At 42.0% G+C, this 25,885-nt stretch overlaps 1 protein-coding gene across 1 annotated transcript in view; it reads right to left on the bottom strand.

The window, feature by feature from the left end:
• PRUNE2 (prune homolog 2 with BCH domain) overlaps positions 1–25,885 on the bottom strand; it is a 185,282-nt gene that overhangs the window by 12,226 nt on the left and 147,171 nt on the right. Inside the window, exon 6 of the mRNA XM_053702485.1 lies at positions 17,809–17,895. Coding sequence (XP_053558460.1) covers positions 17,809–17,895 — 87 coding nt within the window. The remainder of the gene's footprint in view (positions 1–17,808; positions 17,896–25,885) is intronic.

Here is a 25,885-nt window from a genome sequence, read left to right as displayed (position 1 = left end):
ATACGATCTATATTCTCTGTTTAACTATTTTCCAACCATGTAGACAGATCACAGTATAATTTGTGAGTAGGCTAGGAGGAACTGACTAGGTCCAGGTTTTCCTTGTTTTTTAAAATTAGTGCAATGTTATTTAAAAATAAGCAAAACTATACTTTTAAAAAAAAAAGAAAAGAAAAAAAAAAAGCTGTATACGCTATATAAATAGATTATCTACAAAACATGTATGCAAAGAAAAATCTAGTGTATAATGTCCCTCTAAGCCCAAATATCTCTATGCAGAGGCTTCTGGAATACAGAGAGATAGTGAGCTCTTCTATAGGTGTCCTACAATTCACTCCAATCCATTTAGAGAAAATGATTGCTTACTAGTAAACTGCAAATAGAGTTTGATAAGTGTGCTGCTTAACCCCTTAATACATTTTATCTGAAGTTGCAGAAACATTTTTTATTAAATAATAATATATGGCTAATGGACTCTCAAAATCCTCATTTAAAGGGACAGTTTACTCAAAAATGTTCTCCCCTTTAATTTGTTCCCAATGATCCACTTTACCTGCTGGAGTGTATTAAATTGTTTACAAGTATTTCCATTAACCTTATATTGGCATTTGAAATAGTTTATTTAGCCTGTGGTATCCCCACCTATCTTGAAAGTTTTTGGCCTTAAGGCCAAGCTGTGTAAATAAAGCCAGTAGAAGAAATTACACTCCCAGTGGGTTATAGAAGAGATAAGGTAATAAAATGTTACATTTTCATAGTTCTCTCAAAGTATTCGTGATTGGTTTATGGACAGATATAAGATAAAAAAGCAGATATGTGTACACAATGTGATAAAGTAATGAGATCTGATTATACCAACAAGCTCAACTCATTTTATTAGGTTGTGGCTTCAAAACACAAAATCAGCTAATTTATATACACAAATAAACCTTAAAAAGCAAATCTCATACATTTTATACTCTGCAGCTGGTAAAAAAAATAATTGGAAACACATTAAGAAAAAACAATTTTATAGTATACTGTCCCTTTGAATTAGGAATTAGAAGGTGGCCCAATGTTTAACCACTTAAAGACCAGAGCATTTTTCAATTTTCTTACCCTTAAGGACCAGGCCTATTTTTACATTTCTGCAGTGTTTGTGTTTAGCTGTAATTTTCCTCTTACTTATTTACTGTACCCACACATATTATATACAGTTTTTCTCGCCATTAAATGGACTTTCTAAATATACCCTTATTTTCATCATATCTTATAATTTACTATAAAAATATATAACATTTGTACAAAAAAACACACTTTTTCTAACTTTAACCCCCCCAACATCTACAACCACCAAAAAACACCCATGCTAAATAGTTTCTAAATTTTGTCCTGAGTTTAGAAATATCCAATGTTTTACATGTTCTTTGCTTTTTTTGCAAGTTAGAGGGCAATAAATACAAGTAGCTATTTCCAAACTTTTTTTTTTTCAAAATTTGCATAAGTTTAACACTGATATCTGTCAGGAATCCCTGAATATCCCTTTACATGTATATATTTTTTTTAGTAGACAACCAAAAGTATTGATCTAGGCCCATTTTGGTATATTTCATGCCACCATTTCACCGCCAAATGCAATCAAATAAAAAAAAATGTTGACTTTTTCACAAACTTTAGGTTTCTCACTGAAATTATTTACAAACAGCTTGTGTAATTATTGCACAAATGGTTGTAAATGCTTCTCTGTGATCCCCTTTGTTCAGAAATAGCAGACATTTATGGCTTTGGCATTACTTTTTGGTAATTAGAAGGCCGCTAAATGCTGCTGCGCACCACACTTGTATTATTCCCAGCAGTGAAGGGGTTAATTAGGAAGCTTGCGGGGTTAATTTTAGCTTTAGTGTAGAGATCAGCCTCCCACTTGACACATCCCACCCCCTGATCCCTCCTCAAACAGCTCTCTTCCCTCCCCCACCACACAAAGGTCACCCCCATCTAAAGTACTGGAAGAAAGCCTGCCAGTATAAAATACATATATATATATATATATTTTTTATTTTTTTATTTATTTTAAATTATATATTGTATGCAGGGTAGTATCCCCCCTTACCTCCCAACCTCCATGATCCCCCTAAACAGCTCTCTAACCCTCCCCCCTCTAACTGTTAGGCGCCATCTTAGGTACTGGTAGCTGTCTGCCAGTACCCAGTAAAATTGAGCTATTTTTTTAAAAATAAATAAATAAGCCTGTTTTTTTCTGTAGTGTAGCTGCCCCCCCCTCAATACCCTCCCCCTCCCCAATCCCTTTCCCAAATAATTTTGCCCTCTTACTATGCACTTATACAGTACCATAGTGTAGCGGCCCCACACGCTTCTGCCCCATCGCGCGCACCGGTCACCAACAAACAGTCATGGACCCCACACCGGAACTACTCCAGCAATGGGCCACCCCCCGCCTCCCTGCTAAGGCTCCCAACCACCAATGATCGGCACCATCGCTGGCCGAATTAGAGATTTGCATCGACAACTCTGCAAATCTATTTCTGCAGTGCCCCAATCGTGGGGCATGCAGAAATTGTGTGATCTCGCTATTTTGAGCGAGATCGCGGCAGAGAGAAGCCCAGGACTGCAGCGACGTACAGGGTTAAATAATTGGCATGTTTTTGTGCTCCATAGCTGTTTAACCCTTTGAGTGCTAAGCAGGGGCGTATTATGACCTAGGTCAACAAGGTACGGGCCTAGGGCGGCAGATTTAAGGGGGGACACTTTTTTATATATAAATTTACTGTCTGTTTTGGCCTGTGTTTTTTATTTTGAGAAAGAGTGAGTAATATGTGCAGCGCGCCCGCCTCCCCATGCTCTTGGAACCCCCACCCACCACACGTGCTGGCTCTACACGCAGCACCACTCCGTACCCCATGCTGCAGTGCTGTTTGCTCTTAATCGAGTTCCAGCCAGGTCACGTTCCTATACAGCACAAGGAACATGACCGGACACTGGAAAAGAATTGGGAGGAGCCAGCTGAGCCAGGTGCTGTGCAAGGGACAAGAGCAGCTAAAGAGCGCAGGAAAAACGAAGTCTTCAGATCTGGCCGGTAAGTCAAACAGGTTACTTACTTACAACTAGCCAAAGCAAACCACCGGCCAGCATTTTAAAGGACCGTCACAATTTGGGATTTCTGTCCGGATGTTCCTCCAGGCTAGTTTATTTTCCAAACTTTTATTTGCCTCTATACCACCCATAAATGTCCATCACTAGTCTGCCCAGGCATGCCCCCACTGTTGTACTGCAGATACCCCTTAATTACAACCCCCTCTGCACATCTAGGGAGCTCTGCATGCAGTACAGGGTATGCAGCTCAGTTCACCTACCAGTCACTGGTGGAGACCGCTGCCCTCAGCCTATAGCTGCCGACTGTACTATACACCAGCTAGTGCTGCTGTAGCTGCCAGGACATGGGGCTCTTATCACCTGCCAGACATTGGAGGAGACCGCTGCCCTCAGCCTATAGCTGCAGACTGTACTATACACCAGCTAGTGCTGCTGCTGCTGCCAGGACATGGGGCTCTTATCACCTACCAGACACTGGTGGAGACTGCTGCCCTCAGCCTATAGCTGCAGACTGTACTATACACCAGCTAGTGCTGCTGCTGCCGCCAGGACATGGGGCTTTTATCACCTGCCTGACACTGGTGGAGACCGCTGACCTCAGCCTATAGCTGCAGACTGTACTATACACCAGCTAGTGCTGCTGCCAGGACATGGGGCTCTTATCACCTGCCAGACACTGGTGGAGACCGCTGCCCTCAGCCTATAGCTGCCGACTGTACTATACACCAGCTAGTGCTGCTGCTGCCGCCAGGACATGGGGCTTTTATCACCTGCCAGACACTGGTGGAGACCGCTGCCCTCAGCCTATAGCTGCAGACTGTACTATACACCAGCTAGTGCTGCTGCTGCCGCCAGGACATGGGGCTTTTATCACCTGCCTGACACTGGTGGAGACCGCTGCCCTCAGCCTATAGCTGCAGACTGTACTATACACCAGCTAGTGCTGCTTCTGCCGCCAGGACATGGGGCTTTTATCACCTGCCTGACACTGGTGGAGACCGCTGCCCTCAGCCTATAGCTGCAGACTGTACTATACACCAGCTAGTGCTGCTGCTGCCGCCAGGACATGGGGCTCTTATCACCTGCCAGACACTGGTGGAGACCGCTGCCCTCAGCCTATAGCTGCAGACTGTACTATACACCAGCTAGTGCTGCTGCTGCCGCCAGGACATGGGGCTTTTATCACCTGCCTGACACTGGTGGAGACCGCTGCCCTCAGCCTATAGCTGCAGACTGTACTTACTATACACCAGCTAGTGCTTCTGCTGCCGCCAGGACATGGGGCTTTTTCTTTTCTTTTTTTTTTAAATAATTTTTATTGAGTTATAAATTTCACATATACAGCAAAAGATGAATCTTCATGTACTACAAGGTGCACAATTCTCAAAGTCTCAGCAGACCAAAATGAACAAAATCACCAAATAAACATGTGCTGTAGAAAACTAAACATTTATCAGTAGCAGATATTCACTATTGATTTTTTAAATGAGAAATATCCCTTTGTATATTGGACTCTCAATAAAGAATACTTTCCCCAAACTAGAATATATCAGCCACTTTTAGGCTGTTAATGACTTAGTGAAATTAAAGGGGGAGTATATGGGACCATGAATATAAGGACCTCTTATGGATCTATTCTCTGAAATAATTAAACACAATAACAGTAATGGTAATGAGCTGAACCCAGGGACCTATTATAGTAAAACAGAGTTATGGGACTATGGTTAAAACGGCTTCTACTCTATGTCAGATGTGGGTAAGCACTGACAAGTTTGGCACTGAGTGGTGTTATTAGCATTAATAAAGCAAAACAGTTATATGGAAACAAGAAATATCAAACATACATTATCACACTTAATTGTCTGTAGAGCTTAGCTTAACATATCTATAACTATACATAATGAGCCATTGAGCCAGTTAAACAAATAACTTGTTGGGCTTGTTCATAGCAAGTATAAGCTCTAAATAAACATTTAACCACAAGGAGTTATAATTAAAGGTAAAGTTAAAGTTAGAGGGCAATAGCCCGCAGGCAAAATAAAGAATAAAATAAGGCATAATATGTCTGTCTTTCAAACAAGTAGCTCAGGTACAGAATACAAAAATGAGGTATTCCTTAATGGGAACAAGGATAGGCATTAACCCATCAGTAGCCATAATATTTGTATTAATATTTGTTAAACATCTCGTATTTGTAATCTATCGCCCAATCTCACTCACACTATAAGCAGTTATATGGTAGTAACAGGACCTTTGATATTTCAACATAAGGGTCTAAATTTACAGTTTTCTAAAAGTATCAGATGAAGTCTATTCAGCATCAGGCTGGATAGTTAAAACCTCCTGCTCTTTATCAGCATTATCCAATTCCCAGTCTGATGTGTTTTAATAAAATGTATAGTTGATAATTCAGACTTGTTGTGTCTCTCCTTGTGTTATTTTGTGTGAAATATCCCTTGGTACAGGGGTATCCTGAGACAACTAAGTCCTCGATCTTTAATATATAGGAAGGCCTCCCCAACATCGGCAGACCATGATCCTTGCTCTCAGTAATAATCTTTACAGACTGAGAGGTGTCTCCACAGCATGCCAGTACCAGGGACCGAAGATGTGAACCTTTACCTGGCTTCTTCATGTCTAAACTTGATCCCTCTTGTATGCTAGGCAATCCAATTGCCATCCTCCCAGGCTCATTAGGGCCAGTAACTTGCGACAATGCGGTTAAACCAGCTGTAGATTTCCGAGGCTGTCGTGTGGAAAGCTGTACCAGATCTGTCGGCTGTTCCAAACGGAGGCATTCTGCAGCCGATATGGGAAATCGTTCAGTAGGCTCCACAAAGGAGGCAACATGGTGAGCCATCGCTGTGGAGATCAAAAAGATCTGTTTCAAGCTGTTTGTAGCTCAGTGTAAGCGTGTTCCGTAGTGTGCACTCCCACTGTTCAACAGCCTCCATAGCTTTCTCCTTGTGCCCCATTTAGCTCCGTCTCTGCCGATCTCAATGCAATCCACTATGCAGTGTCCTCACTGTCCTGGATATCAACCAACTGGGAAAGAGGCCCAGAACACTTCAGTCACTCCGCCAATAGTGTGAACAGCGGTTCCCTCTGTTTATATAAAGAGTATAGATTAGTATATGGATAGTAGCACTTTTCACTACTTATAATCCAGGATCAATCAAATCCTGGGGGGGAATGTGCAGCAGCCCTAGCAGTGTAGATGAACAGAGGCCCGGCACAGGCCATGCGGTTTGTCTCCACGCCGCTTAGCTGAAGAGCATAGGAAGAATCACCCTTGCAAGTTATGCCCCTGAACTCTCCTAGTGTCTCTCAGGGATATGTAGTACAAAACTCTGCTGTTGAAATTAAATTTTTAGAGAAAAATAAACTATAAAACCCGGTGAGAGTCAGGAGCTCCTCCAAAACATGACCCTCCGCAACAGCTGTAGGCTCCGCCCCCCAGGACATGGGGCTTTTATCACCTGCCTGACACTGGTGGAGACCGCTGCCCTCAGCCTATAGCTGCCGACTGTACTATACACCAGCTAGTGCTGCTGCTGCCGCCAGGACATAGGGCTTTTATCACCTGCCTGACACTGGTGGAGACCGCTGCCCTCAGCCTATAGCTGCCGACTGTACTATACACCAGCTAGTACTGCTGCTGCCACCAGGACATGGGGCTTTTATCACCTGCCTGACACTGGTGGAGACCGCTGCCCTCAGCCTATAGCTGCCGACTGTACTATACACCAGCTAGTGCTGCTGCTGCAGCCAGGACATAGGGCTTTTATCACCTGCCTGACACTGGTGGAGACCGCTGCCCTCAGCCTATAGCTGCAGACTGTACTATACACCAGCTAGTGCTGCTGCTGCCACCAGGACATGGGGCTTTTATCACCTGCCTGACATTAGTGGAGACCGCTGCCCTCAGCCTATAGCTGCAGACTGTACTATACACCAGCTAGTACTGCTGCTGCCACCAGGACATGGGGCTTTTATCACCTGCGTGACACTGGTGGAGACCGCTGCCCTCAGCCTATAGCTGCCGACTGTACTATACACCAGCTAGTGCTGCTGCTGCAGCCAGGACATGGGGCTCTTATCACCTGCCAGACACTGGAGGAAACCGCTGCCCTCAGCCTATAGCTGCAGACTGTACTATACACCAGCTAGTGCTGCTGCCAGGACATGGGGCTCTTATCACCTGCCAGACACTGGTGGAGACCGCTGCCCTCAACCTATAGCTGCAGACTGTACTATACACCAGCTAGTGCTGCTGCTGCTGCTGCCAGGACATGGGGCTTTTATCACCTGCCAGACACTGGAGGAGACCGCTGCCCTCAACCTATAGCTGCAGACTGTACTATACACCAGCTAGTGCTGCTGCTGCTGCCAGGACATGGGGCTTTTATCACCTGCCAGACACTGGAGGAAACCGCTGCCCTCAGCCTATAGCTGCAGACTGTACTATACACCAGCTAGTGCTGCTGCTGCCGCCAGGACATGGGGCTCTTATCACCTGCCAGAAACTGGAGGAGATGATGACACGGCTGGGCTCACTGTAATAAATGTCAGACTCATAGAAATAATGAAAAAAGTAATATTTAAGCATCCAGAATTCTTGTAATGAGTATTTTCTCTTTTAATGGAAAATTAATGTATTTTTTTTCTTGGGTGCATTTGGAAGAGGCATTTAGGAGGGTATTTAAAATGCATAAGGAGTTTTTGTCCATGATCTGAAAAGCAACACAAAATCTACAAACAAAATGGAAGTTTAAATGCACATTTATGCAGATATTTTGCAAATAAGTGCTCAGTTGATATCTACTTTGCAAATAAAAAAATATATTTTAAACCCTTTCATTTCCTTGTGATAATAATATATAGATGTGTACCCACCCGTATACACCAAAACACACATATAATCATATGTACAATGCCATATCATATCTCCACCTCACATTCATCTAAGAAAACATAACCACATACTTCTCTTGTCAATTTTACTCCATTGTATTGGTATTCTAAAAGCAGGTAGGTAGGTTGAGGAGTGTGCATGTGTCTAGAGCACTATATGGCCACCTGCTTTTCAACAATGTATAACAAGAGAAAAAAGTAAATTTGATAACAAAAACATAATTTATGCTTACCTGATAAATGTATTTCTCTTGTGGTGTATCCAGTCCACGGATCATCCATTACTTGTGGGATATTCTCCTTCCCAACAGGAAGCTGCAAGAGGATCACCCACAGCAGAGCTGTCTATATAGCTCCTCCCCTAACTGCCACTACCAGTCATTCGACCGAAGACAAGCAAGAGAAAGGAGAAACTATAGGGTATAGTGGTGACTGTAGTTTAAAAATAAAAAACACCTGCCTTAAAATGACAGGGCGGGCTGTGGACTGGATACACCACAAGAGAAATAAATTTATCAGGTAAGCATAAATTATGTTTTCTCTTGTAAGGTGTATCCAGTCCACGGATCATCCATTACTTGTGGGATACCAATACCAAAGCTATAGGACACGGATGAAGGGAGGGACAAGGCAGGCGCTTAAACGGAAGGCACCACTGCCTGCAAGACCTTTCTCCCAAAAATAGCCTCCAAAGAAGCAAAAGTATCAAATTTATAGAACTTTGAAAAAGTATGAAGCGAAGACCAAGTCGCCGCCTTACAAATCTATTCAACAGAAGCCTCATTTTTAAAAGCCCATGTGGAAGCTACCGCTCTAGTAGAATGAGCTGTAATCCTTTCAGGAGGCTGCTGGCCAGCAGTCTCATAAGCTAAGCGTATTATACTCCTTAGCCAAAAAGAAAGAGAGGTTGCCGAAGCCTTTTGGCCTCTCCTCTGTCCAGAGTAGACAACAAACAATGCAGATGTTTGACGAAAATCTTTAGTAGCTTGTAAATAAAACTTTAAAGCACGAACCACGTCAAGATTGTGTAAAAGACGTTCCTTCTTTGAAGAAGGATTAGGACACAGTGACGGTACAACAATCTCCTGATTGATATTTTTATTAGATACCACCTTAGGTAAAAAAACAGGTTTGGTACCCTTGAAGAACCTTAAAAACTAAATTTAAACTCCAAGACGGAGCAACAGGTTTAAACATAGGCTTGATTCTGACTAAAGCCTGACAAAACGCCTGCACGTCTGGAACCTCAGCCAGACGTTTGTGCAAAAGAATAGACAGAGCAGAAATCTGTCCTTTTAAGGAACTAGCTGACAAACCCTTCTCCAATCCTTCTTGGAGAAAAGATATTATCCTAGGAATCCTGACCTTACTCCATGAGTAACCCTTGGATTCACACCAATGAAGATATTTACACCATATCTTATGATAGATTTTCCTGGTGACAGGCTTTCGCGCCTGTATTAAGGTAACAATGACCGACTCGGAGAAACCACGCTTTGATAAAATCAAGCGTTCAATCTCCAAGCAGTCAGCCGCAGAGAAATTAGATTTGGATGGTTGAAAGGACCCTGAAGTAGAAGGTCCATGGTGGAAAGGATGACATGTCCACCAGATCTGCATACCAAGTCCTGCGTGGCTACGCAGGTGCTATCAAAATTACCGATGCTCTCTCCTGTTTGATCTTGGCAATCAGACAAGGGAGCAGAGGAAACGGTGGAAACACATAAGCCAGGTTGAAGGACCAAGGCGCTGCTAGAGCATCTATCAGCGCTGCCTTGGGATCCATGGACCTGGATTCGTAACAAGGAAGCTTGGCGTTCTGGCGAGACGCCATGAGATCCAGTTCTGGTTTGCCCCAACGTTGAATCAACTGTGCAAACACCTCCGGATGGAGCTCCCACTCCCCCGGATGAAAAGTCTGACGACTTAGAAAATCTGCCTCCCAGTTCTCTACTCCTGGGATATGGATAGCTGATAGATGGCAAGAGTGAATCTCTGCCCATTAAATTATCTTTGAAACCTCCAACATCGCTAGGGAACTCCTTGTTCCCCCTTGATGGTTGATGTAAGCTACAGTCGTGATGTTGTCCGACTGAAATCTGATGAACCTCACTGCTGCTAGCTGAGGCCAAGCCTGAAGAGCATTGAATATCGCTCTTAGTTCCAGAATGTTTATTGGAAGGAGTGCCTCCTCCTGAGTCCACGACCCCTGAGCCTTCAGAGAGTTCCAGACTGCATCCCAGCCCAGAAGGCTGGCATCTGTTGTTACTATTGTCCAATCTAGCCTGCGGAAGGTCATACCTTTGGACAGATGGACCCGAGATAGCCACCAGAGAAGAGAATCCCTGGTCTCTTGATCCAGATTTAGTAGAGGGGACAAATCTGTGTAATCCCCATTCCACTAACTGAGCATGCAGAGTTGCAGCGGTCTGAGATGTAGGCGGGCAAACGGAACTATGTCCATTGCCGCTACCATTAAGCCGATTACTTCCATACACTGAGCCACCGAAGGGCGAGAAGTATAATAAAAAACACGTCAGGAATTTAGAAGTTTTGACAACCTGTCCTCTGTCAGGTAAATCCTCATTTCTACAGAATCTATCAGAGTTCCCAGGAAGGAAACTCTTGTGAGAGGGGATAGAGAACTCTTCTTTTCGTTCACTTTCCACCCATGAGACCTCAGGAATGACAGAACAATGTCCGTATGGGACTTGGCAATTTGGAAATTCGACGCCTGTATTAGAATGTCGTCTAAGTAAGGGGCTACTGCTATGCCCCGCGGCCTTAGGACCACCAGAAGTGACCCCAGAACCTTCGTAAAGATTATTGGTGCCGTAGCTAACCCAAAGGGAAGAGCCACAAACTGGTAATGCCTGTCTAGGAAGGCGAACCTGAGAAACCGATGATGATCTTTGTGTATCGGAATGTGAAGATAAGCATCCTTTAAGTTCACAGTAGTCATGTATTGACCCTCCTGGATCATAGGTAGGATGGTTCGAATAGTCTCCATCTTGAAAGATGGGACCCTGAGAAATCTGTTTAGGATCTTGAGATCTAAGATTGGTCTGAAGGTTCCCTCTTTCTTGGGAACCACAAAGAGATTTGAATAGAAGCCTTGCCCCTGTTCCTCCTTCGGAACTGGGTGGATCACTCCCATAACTAGGAGGTCTTGAACACAATGTAAGAATGCCTCTCTCTTTATCTGGTCTGCAGATAATTGTGAGAGGTGAAATCTTCCTTTTGGGGAAGAAGCTTTGAAGTCCAGAAGATATCCCTGGGACACAATTTCCAATGCCCAGGGATCCTGGACATCTCTTGCCCAAGCCTGGGCGAAGAGAGAAAGTCTGCCCCTACTAGATCCGTTACCGGGTCGGGGGCTGATCTTTCATGCTGTCTTAGAGGCAGCAGCAGGCTTCTTGGCCTGCTTACCTTTGTTCCAGGCCTGGTTAGGTCTCCAGACCGGCTTGGACTGGGCAAAATTTCCCTCTTGTTTTGCATTAGAGTTGATGCCGCGCTCGTCTTAAAGTTTCGAAAGGCACGAAAATTAGTTTGTTTGGTCCTTAATTTATTAGACCTATCCTGAGGAAGGGCATGACCTTTTCCTCCAGTAATATCAGAAATGATCTCCTTCAGTCCAGGCCCGAATAGGGTCTGCCCCTTGAAGGGAATGTTGAGAAGCTTAGACTTTGAAGTTACGTCAGCTGACCAGGATTTAAGCCATAGTGCCCTACACGCCTGTATAGCAAAACCTGAGTTCTTAGCCGTTAGTTTGGTTAAATGAACAAAGGCGTCAGAAACAAATGAATTGGCTAGCTTAAGCGCTTTAAGCTTGTCAAGTATATCATCCAATGGAGTTTCTACCTGTAAGGCCTCTTCCAGAGACTCAAACCAGAAGGCTGCAGCAGCAGTGACCGGGGCAATGCATGCAAGAGGCTGGAGAATAAAACCTTGTTGAATAAACATTTTCTTAAGGTAACCCTCTAACTTTTTATCCATTGGATCTAGGAAAGCACAACTGTCCTCGACGGGAATAGTTGTACGCTTAGCTAGGGTAGAAACTGCTCCCTCCACCTTAGGGACCGTTTGCCATAAGTCCCGTGTAGCGGCATCTATTGGAAAAAATTTTTTAAAAAATAGGAGGGGGAGAGAACGGTACACCTGGTCTATCCCATTCCTTAGTAATAATTTCTGAAAACCTTTTAGGTATTGGACAAACATCAGTGTAAACAGGCACTGCATAGTATTTATCCAATCTACACAATTTCTCTGGCACTATAATGGTGTCACAGTCATCCAGAGTAGCTAAAACCTCCCTGAGCAACACGCGGAGGTGTTCAAGCTTAAATTTAAATGTAGACATATCAGAATCAGGTTGAAGCATCTTCCCTGAGTCAGAAAAATCACCCACAGAAAGAAGCTCTCCTGCCTCAGCTTCTGCATATTGTGAGGGGATATCAGACATAGCTACAAAAGCATCAGAGAGCTCTGTATTTTTTCTAGTCCCAGAGCTGTCTCGCTTTCCTTGTAACCCTGGTAGTTTGGACAATACCGCTGTAAGGGTATGATCCATAACTGCCGCCATGTCTTGTAAAGTAAACGCCATGGGCGCGCTAGATGTACTTAGCGCCACTTGAGCGGGAGTCCCTTGAGCGGGAGTCAAAGGTTCTGACACGTGGGGCGAGTTAGTCGGCATAACTTCCCCCTTGTCAATTTCCTCTGGTGATAAATCTTTTAAAGACAGAATATGATCTTTATAACAAAGTAAAATCAGTACATTTGGTACACATTCTAAGAGGGGTTCCACAATGGCTTCTAAACATAATGAACAAGGAGTTTCCTCTATGTCAGACATGTTTAAACAGACTAGCAATGAGACCAGCAAGCTTGGAAAACACTTTGATAAATGTAAACAAGCAAAAAATAAAAACGGTACTGTGCCTTTAAGAGAAACAAATTTTGGCAGAAATTGAAAAACAGTGATAAAAAGCAGTAAATCTTACGAAATTTTTACAGTGTGTATAATAGACTAACAGAACATTGCACCCACTTGCAAATGGATGATTAACCCCTTAGTTTCAAAACCGGATCAAAAAACGATATAAACGTTTTTTAACAGTCACAACAAACTGCCACAGCTCTGCTGTGGCCCTACCTGCCCATACAACGACTTTTGAAGGCACAAAAACCCTTTGTAGAGGTCCTAAGTGTTCAGGAGACTCCTTCAGGGAAGCTGGAAGTCTCAAGCTGCAAAAACTACTGCACGATTTAGGCCTGAAATTAGGCCCCTCCCAACCTGTACTCACAGTGAGAGGGCCATAAAAAACTATCCCTAGGCAAAATCTAGCCAGCCATGTGGAAAAACTGGGCCCCAATAAAGTTTTATCACCATTATATAGAAAAAAACGTTTAAACACTTCCAGCAAACGTTATCTTATTTTCAGTAATGTGAGAAAGTAATAAGAATATTACCTTTTACAGCAAGCATTATACTAGTCGTTATTAAATCACTGTAATCAGGCTTACCTTAAATAAATCCGGTATTAACAGCATTTTCTAGCATATTCATTTCTCTAGAAACATTTAAACTGCACATACCTCATAGCAGGAGACCCTGCACGCCATTCCCCCAGCAGAAGTTACCTCATCTCTTCAGTTATGTGTGAGAACAGCAATGGATCTTAGTTACAACCTGCTAAGATCAACAAAAACCACAGGCAGACTCTTCTTCAACTTTCTGCCTGAGGCTAAAACAGTACAACTCCGGTACCATTTGAAAATAATAAACTTTTGATTGAAGATAAACTACATAAATTTACCACATCTCTCTAGCTACTTCCTATCTTGTCGAGAGCTGCAAGAGAATGACTGGGAGTGGCAGTTAGGGGAGGAGCTATATAGACAGCTCTGCTGTGGGTGATCCTCTTGCAGCTTCCTGTTGGGAAGGAGAATATCCCACAAGTAATGGATGATCCGTGGACTGGATACACCTTACAAGAGAAAGTAAATTTAAAAATGCTTTGATTTATCTGAATCTTTACAGCTACACACATTAATATGTATATATATTTATATATTTATGTGTATATATATATATATACACACACAGTATATATAGAAAGACACAAATATAGATATTTGTCATGGGTGTATGCAGGTTTATTGAAAGTCACATTATACCCTGACCGAAAAATATTATGGCCAAAAAACAGCCTAAAACCTAGGGGGGTGGGGGGTTAGGGGGCAGCAGAATTTTGAGTGCCTAGGGCAGCACAAAACCTAAATACGCCACTGGTGCTAAGCCAATTTACATTTTTTTTATATATATATATTTTTTAAACTTTTTTTTTCTTTTTCAGATCCCCAAGACTTTCACTGTTGGAAACGGTCTTGGTGGTCTGTAGCTGCTTAGATGCCTGAGATACTTACTTCTAAGCAGCATGCCCCCTTTCCCTATACTTGTCATTGTCCTTTTTAAATAAAGCGCAAAACGTGAAGCCCCGGCGATGCCTGTCACTATACAGGCCCGATAGCTGGGGTAGGAGCGGGTGGGAGCTCTGAGCCGTCGTTAGCACCTGAACGGGAAACTCTGCAACGGCTCAGAGCCGTCGTTAGCACTGAAAGCAGTGGCGTCACTAGGGGGGTGCGGCACGCACCGGGTGACACCATCAGGGGGGGTTGACACCAGTCCCAGCAGTGCTTAATATCTTCCCCCACTCCATACAGTGGAAGTTTTAAAACCTGGCCTCTACTGGCTTTGATCACTACAGACTCAGGAACGGGACTGTTACTAGCCAGCTGCATTGATATTCTTTATCTTTAAACAGAAGACACATGTTTGCATTGGTACTGCAGTGTAAGACTGACTATTTACAGCTCCTCTGCACATTTCAGCACACTCCTGTGCTGGATCGCAGAGTAGCCCCGCCCCTCCTCCTCTGACTCGGCACTTGGAGGAGAAGAGGGCGCGCAAAGCATGGCTGCTCTGTGTGCTGAGCCTAAATGAGGGAGACATGTCAGCATTGTCAGTGAGGAGCAGAGGTAAGAAGAACAGTGTGTGGAGAACAGGAGAACAGTTAGATACTTAGATTATTAGTGTGCAGGAAGAGCTTTCACTCCCTCTCCTCATCAGCTCCGTTTTTCTAGAGTTGCACTCTGGCTTCTCCCCACTGCCTCTCATATTCTCTTTATAGTAAGGTCTTATCTTAGCATGTCTTTCTGAACAAATCCCCAGACCCCTTTGATCAGTAGAGTACAGCTTTTTGTGTATAAGATAGGAAATATTAAAGCTGGAAATAACTTAGTAAGCTGCAGCTTAATTGAGAGACTAATATCTAGCAGATTCATTTTAAAACTTGTGTGTTTAAGATATTTTATTACGTTCATTTTCCAGCTTTTGGGAAAAAACTTGACTGTGTACTTAGAAATCTTTCAACATTTCTGAATATACACAATCAAGTTTTTTCCCCAAAGCTGGAAACTGAACTTAATAAAATATTGAAATGTATTAATCTCATAATACACACAAGTATTTGATATCATGATTTCTATCTAGTATTATTGTAAATGTCCAAGCTTAGTTCTCATAAATCTTTGAAACAGTATGCTAACAAAAAAGTGCAATGTTTATATATGTGTGGTTGTGTATAACTGTGTGTGTGTGAGACAAAGAATGAGTGTGTAATATGTGTGACATGGAATGTGTGATTAATACATATGACCTAGAATGTGTGTGGTATTGTACATATGATACAGAATATGTGTGAAAAAAAAATGTACATACATATGACATAGAATGCATGCAAATGTTTTCTCATAATGCACACAGGTATCCTGCCCTATAATATAATATATATATTAAATAATAATAAATATATGTATATCTATCAATCTATTTATCAGTTTAGTAGAGTTACCCAGGGTCCCGATGTAATGTGTATTATGACAAACATACTAATAATATTATATGTATAAATATATATATATATATATATATATATATATATATATATATATAACTAGTGTTAAAGGGATAGTCAAGAACTATTATTATTCAGATTGACCATTCAATTTGAAACAACTTTCTCTTACTTTATTATCTACTTTGCTTAATTGTTTCATATCCTTTGTTGAAAATCTTACCTAGATAGGCTTAGGAGCAGCAGTGCACTACTAGAAACTAGCTGTTGATTGGTGGCTGCAGATATATGCCTCTTGTCATTGGCTCATCCTATGTGTTCAGCTAGCTTCTAGTAAGTGCATTGCTGCTCTTTAAACAAAGGATACCAAGAACATTAAGCAAATGTATTAATATAAATAAATTAGAAAGTTGTGTAAAATTGTGACGGTATCTGGTATGGTGATGGTTTATACACTTTTTCTATCCAAAATGTGTTGAGAGTCATCAAAAACATTACGGGGGGGGGGGTGACACCATAAGTTACCGCACCGGGTGACACCAACCCTAGTGACGCCACTGACTGAAAGGGTTAAAAAGTACTGAGAATGAAACTAATCATACTGCTTGTGATGTCACAGAACTGGAAAGTGGTTTACTGAACCATGAAAGCATGTGCACTATTCATTAAAGGGACATAAAACCCAAATATTTTCTTTCATGAATCAGATAAAACATACAATTTTAATCAACTTTCCAGTTTACTTCTATTATCAAATTTGATTCTCTTGATATTATTTGTTGAAGCAGCAGCAAATACATGGGATGAGCCAATGACAAAAGACATGTGTATGCAGCCACCAATCAGCAGCTAGCACACAGGTGCTTTGCTGCTCCTGAGCTTACCTATATAAACCCTTCAACAAAGGATAACAAGAGTAAGAAGCAAATTAAATAATAGAAGTTTAAAATTGTATGTTTTATCTGAATCATGAATGTCTAATTATGACTTTACTGTCCCTTTATGATTGGAATTTGCCCATTGTCTGTAGCAGGCTTCCCCATTCTACATGTCAGTATATATACATTTTGCTAATATATGACACATAATATATGTCATGACTCAACAGAAGAGGAAATGTGAGAGGTGGTTAAGGCTATGGGGCCTATCTATCAAGCTCCGGATAGAGCTTGAGGCCCCGTGTTTCTGGCGAGCCTGCAGCGTACGAGTACACCAGAGTACGATTGGGTTGATTGACACCCCCCTGCTGGCGGCCGATTGGCCGTGATTCTGCAGGGGGCGGCGTTGCACCAGCAGCTCTTGTGAGCTGCTGGTGCAATGCTGAATATGGACAGCGTATTGCTCTCCGTATTCTGCGAGGTCTGGCGGACCTGATCCGCACTGTCGGATCAGGTCCGCCAGACTTTGATAAATAGAGGCCTATGTGATGACCAACAGTCATTAAGGTGATAGAGTTCTTTCCAGTAAATCATTATAACACAGTTATATTAGTTTATGAAGCCTAATTTTAAAATCTCTTATAAAGTAGGAAACAAACTTCACTAAACTGAAGTAAAAATTCTCGCTCAAATATATTTTGCCAACATATTTTTGTTTTTTGCCCATGTATTTATTACCTTAATGTAACATTCTCCAATAACATTCTTTACATTTTTAAAAATCACGTAAAACACTTTATTCATATTTACTATACAGCAAAATAATCATGGGGCAACTACGTTAAAGCATTTTATATGAGCAGTATTGTTCTAAATACATCCATAAACGTACTAATTGTTTCATAGGCAAGATAAGTTAAAGAAACATGTAAAAGACGTAAATAAAAGACATTGTTTTTACTTTGGATACAACTGAAAGAATATTATATTATTTGCATTATAATGATTACCTTATAAAAGGCCTTGTCAGTGCTAAAATTGTCCTGATGAACCATGATGGATGAACAATTATGAATGATTTTAAGTTCTTTCTTAACCTGTTACAAACAACAGAAGTGATTAGTGCTGTAGCATCATCTTTCACATGACATGGTTATATTGGCAAATACAATGCTGGTATTGTTTGTAGAACACAATATTTAGTGTGATCCTTGTATCTATATTTAAGGGAAGCAGTTGCATTTCTATGTAAAAATGGTTTCATGAGAGGTTGTTGCTATTAGCTTTTGCAAGCCCATACTTACGGAGCAACAATTATATTACTATACAATTACATGCCATTAGTGCAATACTCTACATCCACGATAACCTTGTAATGCCCACTTTAATTTAATACCAGCTTTTAAGCCTTGTGAAGTCTTATTGTTAAAAAAAAGATAACGTAAATAAAAGTTACAGGGTCATCCAAGTATAAATTATACTAAACTATGTGGGCCCAGTATTTCATTAAACCAACTTCATAATATACATGTTTAAAAATAATTCTCTTTCTAGATTTCATAATCCTGGGTTTGGTACATTTCACAGACTACCAGTGCCAATCTCACAGTATAGGGAGTAAATAATTAGGTATAATGCACACATTTTTCTTCCACTCAACCTCATGTAACTGCGTAAATAAAATATAGATACAACGGTATGAAAATTAGTTTACTATTGTTGCGGTCATAATACTATTGATACACTTTATTTGTGACAAGTCAAACCAGCTGCATATAAGTAGCTACCTCTAATAATTGAAAAAAAAAGCATTTTAATATTATAGTTGTGCATTCAATATTAAACATTAAAAATATAGTCAAACTCTGAAAGTGCCAAAGATGAAGTATAGGTTATACACATGTACCTTCTTATCTTCTTTATCACCTAGTGGCAGCAGTAATACAGTGATTTCATATCTGCTTTCAGCACGCACATGACGACACATACACGCACTCTACTTCCCTATGCTCAGCAGTGCACTGTGAGTTATTAAAAATCTGTTAACAAATCATACTAGCTACATTATGTTTACATTAACTCATTGGGGCCGAATTACCAAGCCTAGAATGGAGCTTGATGCCCCTGTTTCCGCACGAGCCTTCAGGCTTGCTGGAAACAGCAGTTATGAAGCAGTGGTCTAAAGACCGCTGCTCCATAACTTGTCCGTCTGCTCTGAGGCCATCAACTTGCCCGATCCTATACAATTGGGCTGATTGACACCCCCTGCTAGCGGCCAATTGGCCGCAAATCTGCAGGGGGCGGCATTGCACAAGCAGTTCACAAGAACTGCTTGTGCAATGATAAATGCCGACAGCGTATGCTGTCAGCATTTATTGATGTGCGGCGGACATGATACGCTACATTGTATAATGTCCGCTCGCACTTTAATAAATTGGCCCCAATGTGCAAAACTATTTCTAGCTATATTTAGAATAGAATTCTGTGCATTTCAAATAGGAGTTTTATATTGCTATAAACAGATAAATGTCCTGGCCCAACTTTATACCCTGAGGGACTCCTATTACTGATGCTATTTTGTTTTAGGACATGCTGCAGTGTGCATTGGTGGGATATGTAATGGAAAAGAGAAAGACCCAGAGCTGATTGCCAAGAACCACAGTTTATTTATAGGCCACAGGTGAGGTCATATACCGTACACTATCATTTTAAATAAACAGGTAAATAGTATTAAAAAAACGTAATTGTTGTATACCCTGGTATGTTGTTAACCTGAATGTGTTATTAAAAAAAAAAACACAGGAAAGTTTGTATGGTTTTGTATTCAATATATAATTAAGAGGATTATACTTATCCTGTAAAAACTTTGTTGTTTGCCCTGTAACATATATAGGCCCAGCAAAGAAAAAAAACCCAAAATTAATGCTTATCTGATAAATTAATTTTTCATAATGGTGAGAGTCCACGAGTAAACACATGTGGGAATTTCCTTCCTGACCACTAGGTGGAGGCAAAAGATATCCCAACACACCAGCACTTTAAATCCCTTCCACTACCCATGATCCTCAGTAATACATATAGTCAAGTAGATGGCGGAAAATAGAAAAGCAGGAATGATACAGCGGGGCAAAAGAGAAGGACAAAACAAGTACTGACACAATCTAAACAAAAAGAAAGAATGGGGCCTGAGGACTCTCACCATCATGAAAGAAATTAGTTTATCAGGTAAGCATAAATTTTGTTTTCTTTCATAAGATGGTGAAAGTCCACGAGTCATCTTGTGGCAATCTTTACCCAAGTAGTAAAGTCCACAAGATTACCATGGAATAGAGGAGACAAACAGTGAAGACAGGTACATTACTGATGAATTGATCAGGTCATAGAACAAGCCTCTGAGCTATTGTTCGTTCCTAGCAGATTGCCTCTTTTTCTGTTTATATTTACATTACTGACCAAAAGCAGCCTCAGAAAAAAAAGATATACATCAGAGATAAAACTTTGAAAAAGTGTGCAAAAAAGATCAAGTATTTGCCTTGCAAATCTGATCAATAGAAACTTTATTATGAAAGGCCCAATAAGTTGCAACAGTTCTACTAGAATGAGCAGTAATGCGCTCAGGGGGAGTATTTCCTGAAACAAAATATGCCTTACAAATTACCGCTTTAAGACAGGAAGTAACAGAAGTAGATTTATGTTCTTTGTAGGGCCCAGAAAAATGAACAAAAAGAGAAGATGTTCCTAAGAGCAAAAAGAAGGAAACACCAATTTCCTGATAAAAAGTAGCTGTAGATACTAACTTAGGAAGAAATGAATAACTATTTTGATGGAAAATCAGAGAAGGAGGCTTGCGCGACAAAGCTGAAAGCGCAGAAATCCTTCCGGCAGAAGAAATAGCCACAAAACAAAATCCTGCAAGGCCATGCTGGAGCAATCAAAATTACTGAGGCTTGTTCCTGTTTGATTCTATCGCTCCAGATAGCAACACATATGGAGGAAAGATGTAAATCCAGTTGAATGACGAGTGAGCCCATTCGCCCAAGGGTCCAGAGACCTAACACAATACTGGGGAAGTTTGTGATTCAAATAAGAGGCCATGAAATCTATCTCTGGTAAACCCCAATTTCTCACAATCTAGTCGAAAACTTCCTGATTTAGAGACCACTCTCCTGGGTGAAGAGACTGGCAACTGCCTCCCAATTATTCAAAACCAGAACCCAGAACGTGGATGGCAGAAATCTTGCAATGATAAGATTCTACCCAAATAATGGTGCAGGACAATTCCCTTGTTGCTAAGTAACTGCAAGCCCCTCCTTGATGATTGATGTAGGTCACTGCTGTGACAATGTCTGACTGGAATCGATGAAAAGATTCCTGTCTGCGGTCAGGCCTGCTCTGGACAGCACTGAAGATTACATGGAGTTCCAAAATTTTATGGGTAAGCTCTCCTCCTGAGGAGCCCACAATACCTGCACTCTCTAAGACCCCCAGACTGTGCTCCAACCTAACATTTTGGCATCTGTAGAAGTTATTACCCTCTCTGGTCAAATAAAAGAGGCCCCCAGAACCAAAGAATGGTTAGTCTGCCACCAAGTTAGGGGCTGTCTTGTCCTGTTATGTAACAGGATCCTATGAGACAAATTCTCGTGGTCCCAATTCAATTGATGCCGCTTCTGGAACTGGAGATCCCAAAGATAAAATCTGGTAAATAGAACTAAATCTGAGGCAGCTTCCATGAGACCCATACCTTTCATGCAGGATTCAGTATAAGAAGAGCAGGTCTGATAAAGCTTTAGTCTGCCCTGGTCTGTCAGAGACAGGTGCATAGTCATTGAATCAATAATGAACACCAGAAAAGAGACACAGGTATGCAGAATTAAGGAAATCTTTATAACGTTTATTTTCTAACCATGACTCTGAAGCAACTGAAGAACCATCTCAGTGTAAAACACAGCCAGTTGAAAAGCGGGGGCCTGAACAAAAAGGTTATCATGTTAAAGGGACAGTCTAGGCCAAAATAAACTTTCATGATTCAGATAGAGCATGTAATTTTAAACACTTTTCCAATTTACTTTTATCACCAATTTTGCTTTGTTCTCTTGGTATTCTTAGTTGAAAACTTAACCTAGGAGGTTCATATGCTAATTTCTTAGACCTTGAAGCCCACCTCTTTCAGATTGCATTTTAACAGTTTTTCACCACTAGAGGGTGTTAGTTCACATATTTCATATAGATAACACTGTGCTCGTGCACGTGAAGTAATCTGGGAGCAGGCACTGATTGGCTAGACTGCAAGTCTGTCAAAAGAACTGAAAAAAGGGGCAGTTTGCAGAGGCTTAGATACAAGATAATCACAGAGGTTAATAGTATATTATTATAACTGTGTTGATTATGCAAAACTGGGAAATGGGTAATAACATAATTTATGCTTACCTGATAAATTCCTTTCTTCTGTTGTGTGATCAGTCCACGGGTCATCATTACTTCTGGGATATAACTCCTCCCCAACAGGAAATGCAAGAGGATTCACCCAGCAGAGCTGCATATAGCTCCTCCCCTCTACGTCAGTCCCAGTCATTCGACCAAGAATCAACGAGAAAGGAGTAACCAAGGGTGAAGTGGTGACTGGAGTATAATTTAAAAGATATTTACCTGCCTTAAAACAGGGCGGGCCGTGGACTGATCACACAACAGAAGAAAGGAATTTATCAGGTAAGCATAAATTATGTTTTCTTCTGTTATGTGTGATCAGTCCACGGGTCATCATTACTTCTGGGATACCAATACCAAAGCAAAAGTACACGGATGACGGGAGGGATAGGCAGGCTCATTATACAGAAGGAACCACTGCCTGAAGAACCTTTCTCCCAAAAATAGCCTCCGAAGAAGCAAAAGTGTCAAATTTGTAAAATTTGGAAAAAGTATGAAGCGAAGACCAAGTTGCAGCCTTGCAAATCTGTTCAACAGAGGCCTCATTCTTAAAGGCCCAAGTGGAAGCCACAGCTCTAGTGGAGTGAGCTGTAATTCTTTCAGGAGGCTGCTGTCCAGCAGTCTCATAGGCTAAACGTATTATGCTACGAAGCCAAAAAGAGAGAGAGGTAGCAGAAGCTTTTTGACCTCTCCTCTGTCCAGAATAAACAACAAACAGGGAAGAAGTTTGGCGAAAATCTTTAGTTGCCTGCAAGTAGAACTTGAGGGCACGAACTACATCCAGATTGTGTAGAAGACGTTCCTTCTTTGAAGAAGGATTTGGACACAAGGATGGAACAACAATCTCTTGATTGATATTCCTGTTAGTGACTACCTTAGGTAAGAACCCAGGTTTAGTACGCAGAACTACCTTGTCTGAGTGAAAAATCAGATAAGGAGAATCACAATGTAAGGCTGATAACTCAGAGACTCTTCGAGCCGAGGAAATAGCCATTAAAAACAGAACTTTCCAAGATAACAATTTTATATCAATGGAATGAAGGGGTTCAAACGGAACACCCTGTAAAACTTTAAGAACTAAGTTTAAACTCCATGGCGGAGCAACAGCTTTAAACACAGGCTTGATCCTAGCTAAAGCCTGACAAAAGGCCTGGACGTCTGGGTTTTCTGACAGACGCCTGTGTAACAAGATGGACAGAGCTGAAATCTGTCCCTTTAATGAACTAGCTGATAGACCCTTCTCTAAACCTTCTTGTAGAAAGGACAATATCCTAGCGATCCTAACCTTACTCCAGGAGTAACCTTTGGATTCGCACCAGTATAGGTATTTACGCCATATTTTATGGTAAATCCTTCTGGTAACAGGCTTCCTAGCCTGTATCAGGGTATCAATAACCGACTCAGAAAAACCACGTTTTGATAAAATCAAGCGTTCAATTTCCAAGCAGTCAGCTTCAGAGAAGTTAGATTTTGATGTTTGAATGGACCCTGTATCAGAAGGTCCTGTCTTAGAGGTAGAGACCAAGGCGGACAGGATGACATGTCCACTAGATCTGCATACCAAGTCCTGCGTGGCCATGCAGGCGCTATTAGAATCACTGATGCTCTCTCCTGTTTGATTTTGGCAATCAATCGAGGAAGCAGCGGGAAGGGTGGAAACACATAAGCCATCCCGAAGTTCCAAGGTGCTGTCAAAGCATCTATCAGAACCGCTCCCGGATCCCTGGATCTGGACCCGTAGAGAGGAAGTTTGGCGTTCTGGCGAGACGCCATGAGATCTATCTCTGGTTTGCCCCAACGTCGAAGTATTTGGGCAAAGACCTCCGGATGAAGTTCCCACTCCCCCGGATGAAAAGTTTGGCGACTCAAGAAATCCGCCTCCCAGTTCTCCACTCCCGGGATGTGGATTGCTGACAGGTGGCAAGAGTGAGACTCTGCCCAGCGAATTATCTTTGATACTTCCATCATTGCTAGGGAGCTTCTTGTCCCTCCCTGATGGTTGATGTAAGCTACAGTCGTGATGTTGTCCGACTGAAACCTGATGAACCCCCGAGTTGTTAATTGGGGCCAAGCCAGAAGGGCATTGAGAACTGCTCTCAATTCCAGAATGTTTATTGGAAGGAGACTCTCCTCCTGATTCCATAGTCCCTGAGCCTTCAGAGAATTCCAGACAGCGCCCCAACCTAGTAGGCTGGCGTCTGTTGTTACAATTGTCCAGTCTGGCCTGCTGAATGGCATCCCCCTGGACAGGTGTGGCCGATAAAGCCACCATAGAAGAGAATTTCTGGTCTCTTGATTCAGATTCAGAGTAGGGGACAAATCTGAGTAATCCCCATTCCACTGACTTAGCATGCACAATTGCAGCGGTCTGAGGTGTAGGCGTGCAAAAGGTACTATGTCCATTGCCGCTACCATTAAGCCGATCACCTCCATGCATTGAGCTACTGACGGGTGTTGAATGGAATGAAGGACACGGCATGCATTTTGAAGCTTTGTTAACCTGTCTTCTGTCAGGTAAATCTTCATTTCTACAGAATCTATAAGAGTCCCCAAGAATGGAACTCTTGTGAGAGGAAAAAGAGAACTCTTCTTTTCGTTCACTTTCCATCCATGCGACCTTAGAAATGCCAGAACTAACTCTGTATGAGACTTGGCAGTTTGAAAGCTTGAAGCTTGTATTAGAATGTCGTCTAGGTACGGAGCTACCGAAATCCCTCGCGGTCTTAGTACCGCCAGAAGAGCACCCAGAACCTTTGTGAAGATTCTTGGAGCCGTAGCCAATCCGAATGGAAGAGCTACAAACTGGTAGTGCCTGTCTAAGAAGGCAAACCTTAGATACCGGTGATGATCTTTGTGAATCGGTATGTGAAGGTAAGCATCTTTTAAATCCACTGTGGTCATGTACTGACCCTTTTGGATCATGGGTAAGATTGTCCGAATAGTTTCCATTTTGAACGATGGAACTCTTAGGAATTTGTTTAGAATCTTTAAATCTAAGATTGGCCTGAAAGTTCCCTCTTTTTTGGGAACCACAAACAGGTTTGAGTAGAACCCTTGTCCTTGTTCCGACCGCGGAACCGGATGGATCACTCCCATTAATAACAGATCTTGTACACAGCGTAGAAACGCTTCTTTCTTTATCAGGTTTGTTGACAACCTTGACAGATGAAATCTCCCTCTTGGGGGAGATAATTTGAAGTCTAGAAGGTATCCCTGAGATATGATCTCTAGCGCCCAGGGATCCTGAACATCTCTTGCCCAGGCCTGGGCGAAGAGAGAAAGTCTGCCCCCCACTAGATCCGGTCCCGGATCGGGGGCTCTCGGTTCATGCTGTCTTTGGGGCAGCAACAGGTTTCCTGGCCTGCTTGCTCTTGTTCCAGGACTGGTTAGGCTTCCAGCCTTGCCTGTAACGAGCAACAGCTCCCTCCTGTTTTGGTGCAATGGAGGTTGATGCTGCTCCTGTTTTGAAATTCCGAAAGGGACGAAAATTAGACTGTCTAGCCTTAGCTTTGGCTTTGTCTTGAGGTAGGGCGTGGCCCTTACCTCCTGTAATGTCAGCGATAATTTCTTTCAAACCGGGCCCAAATAAAGACTGCCCCTTGAAAGGTATATTAAGTAATTTGGACTTAGAAGTAACATCAGCTGACCAGGATTTTAGCC

This window comes from Bombina bombina, chromosome 2 (assembly GCF_027579735.1).
Source record: "Bombina bombina isolate aBomBom1 chromosome 2, aBomBom1.pri, whole genome shotgun sequence".
Classification (NCBI taxonomy): Eukaryota; Metazoa; Chordata; class Amphibia; order Anura; family Bombinatoridae; genus Bombina; species Bombina bombina.
This window is presented reverse-complemented; position numbering and strand designations above follow the sequence as displayed.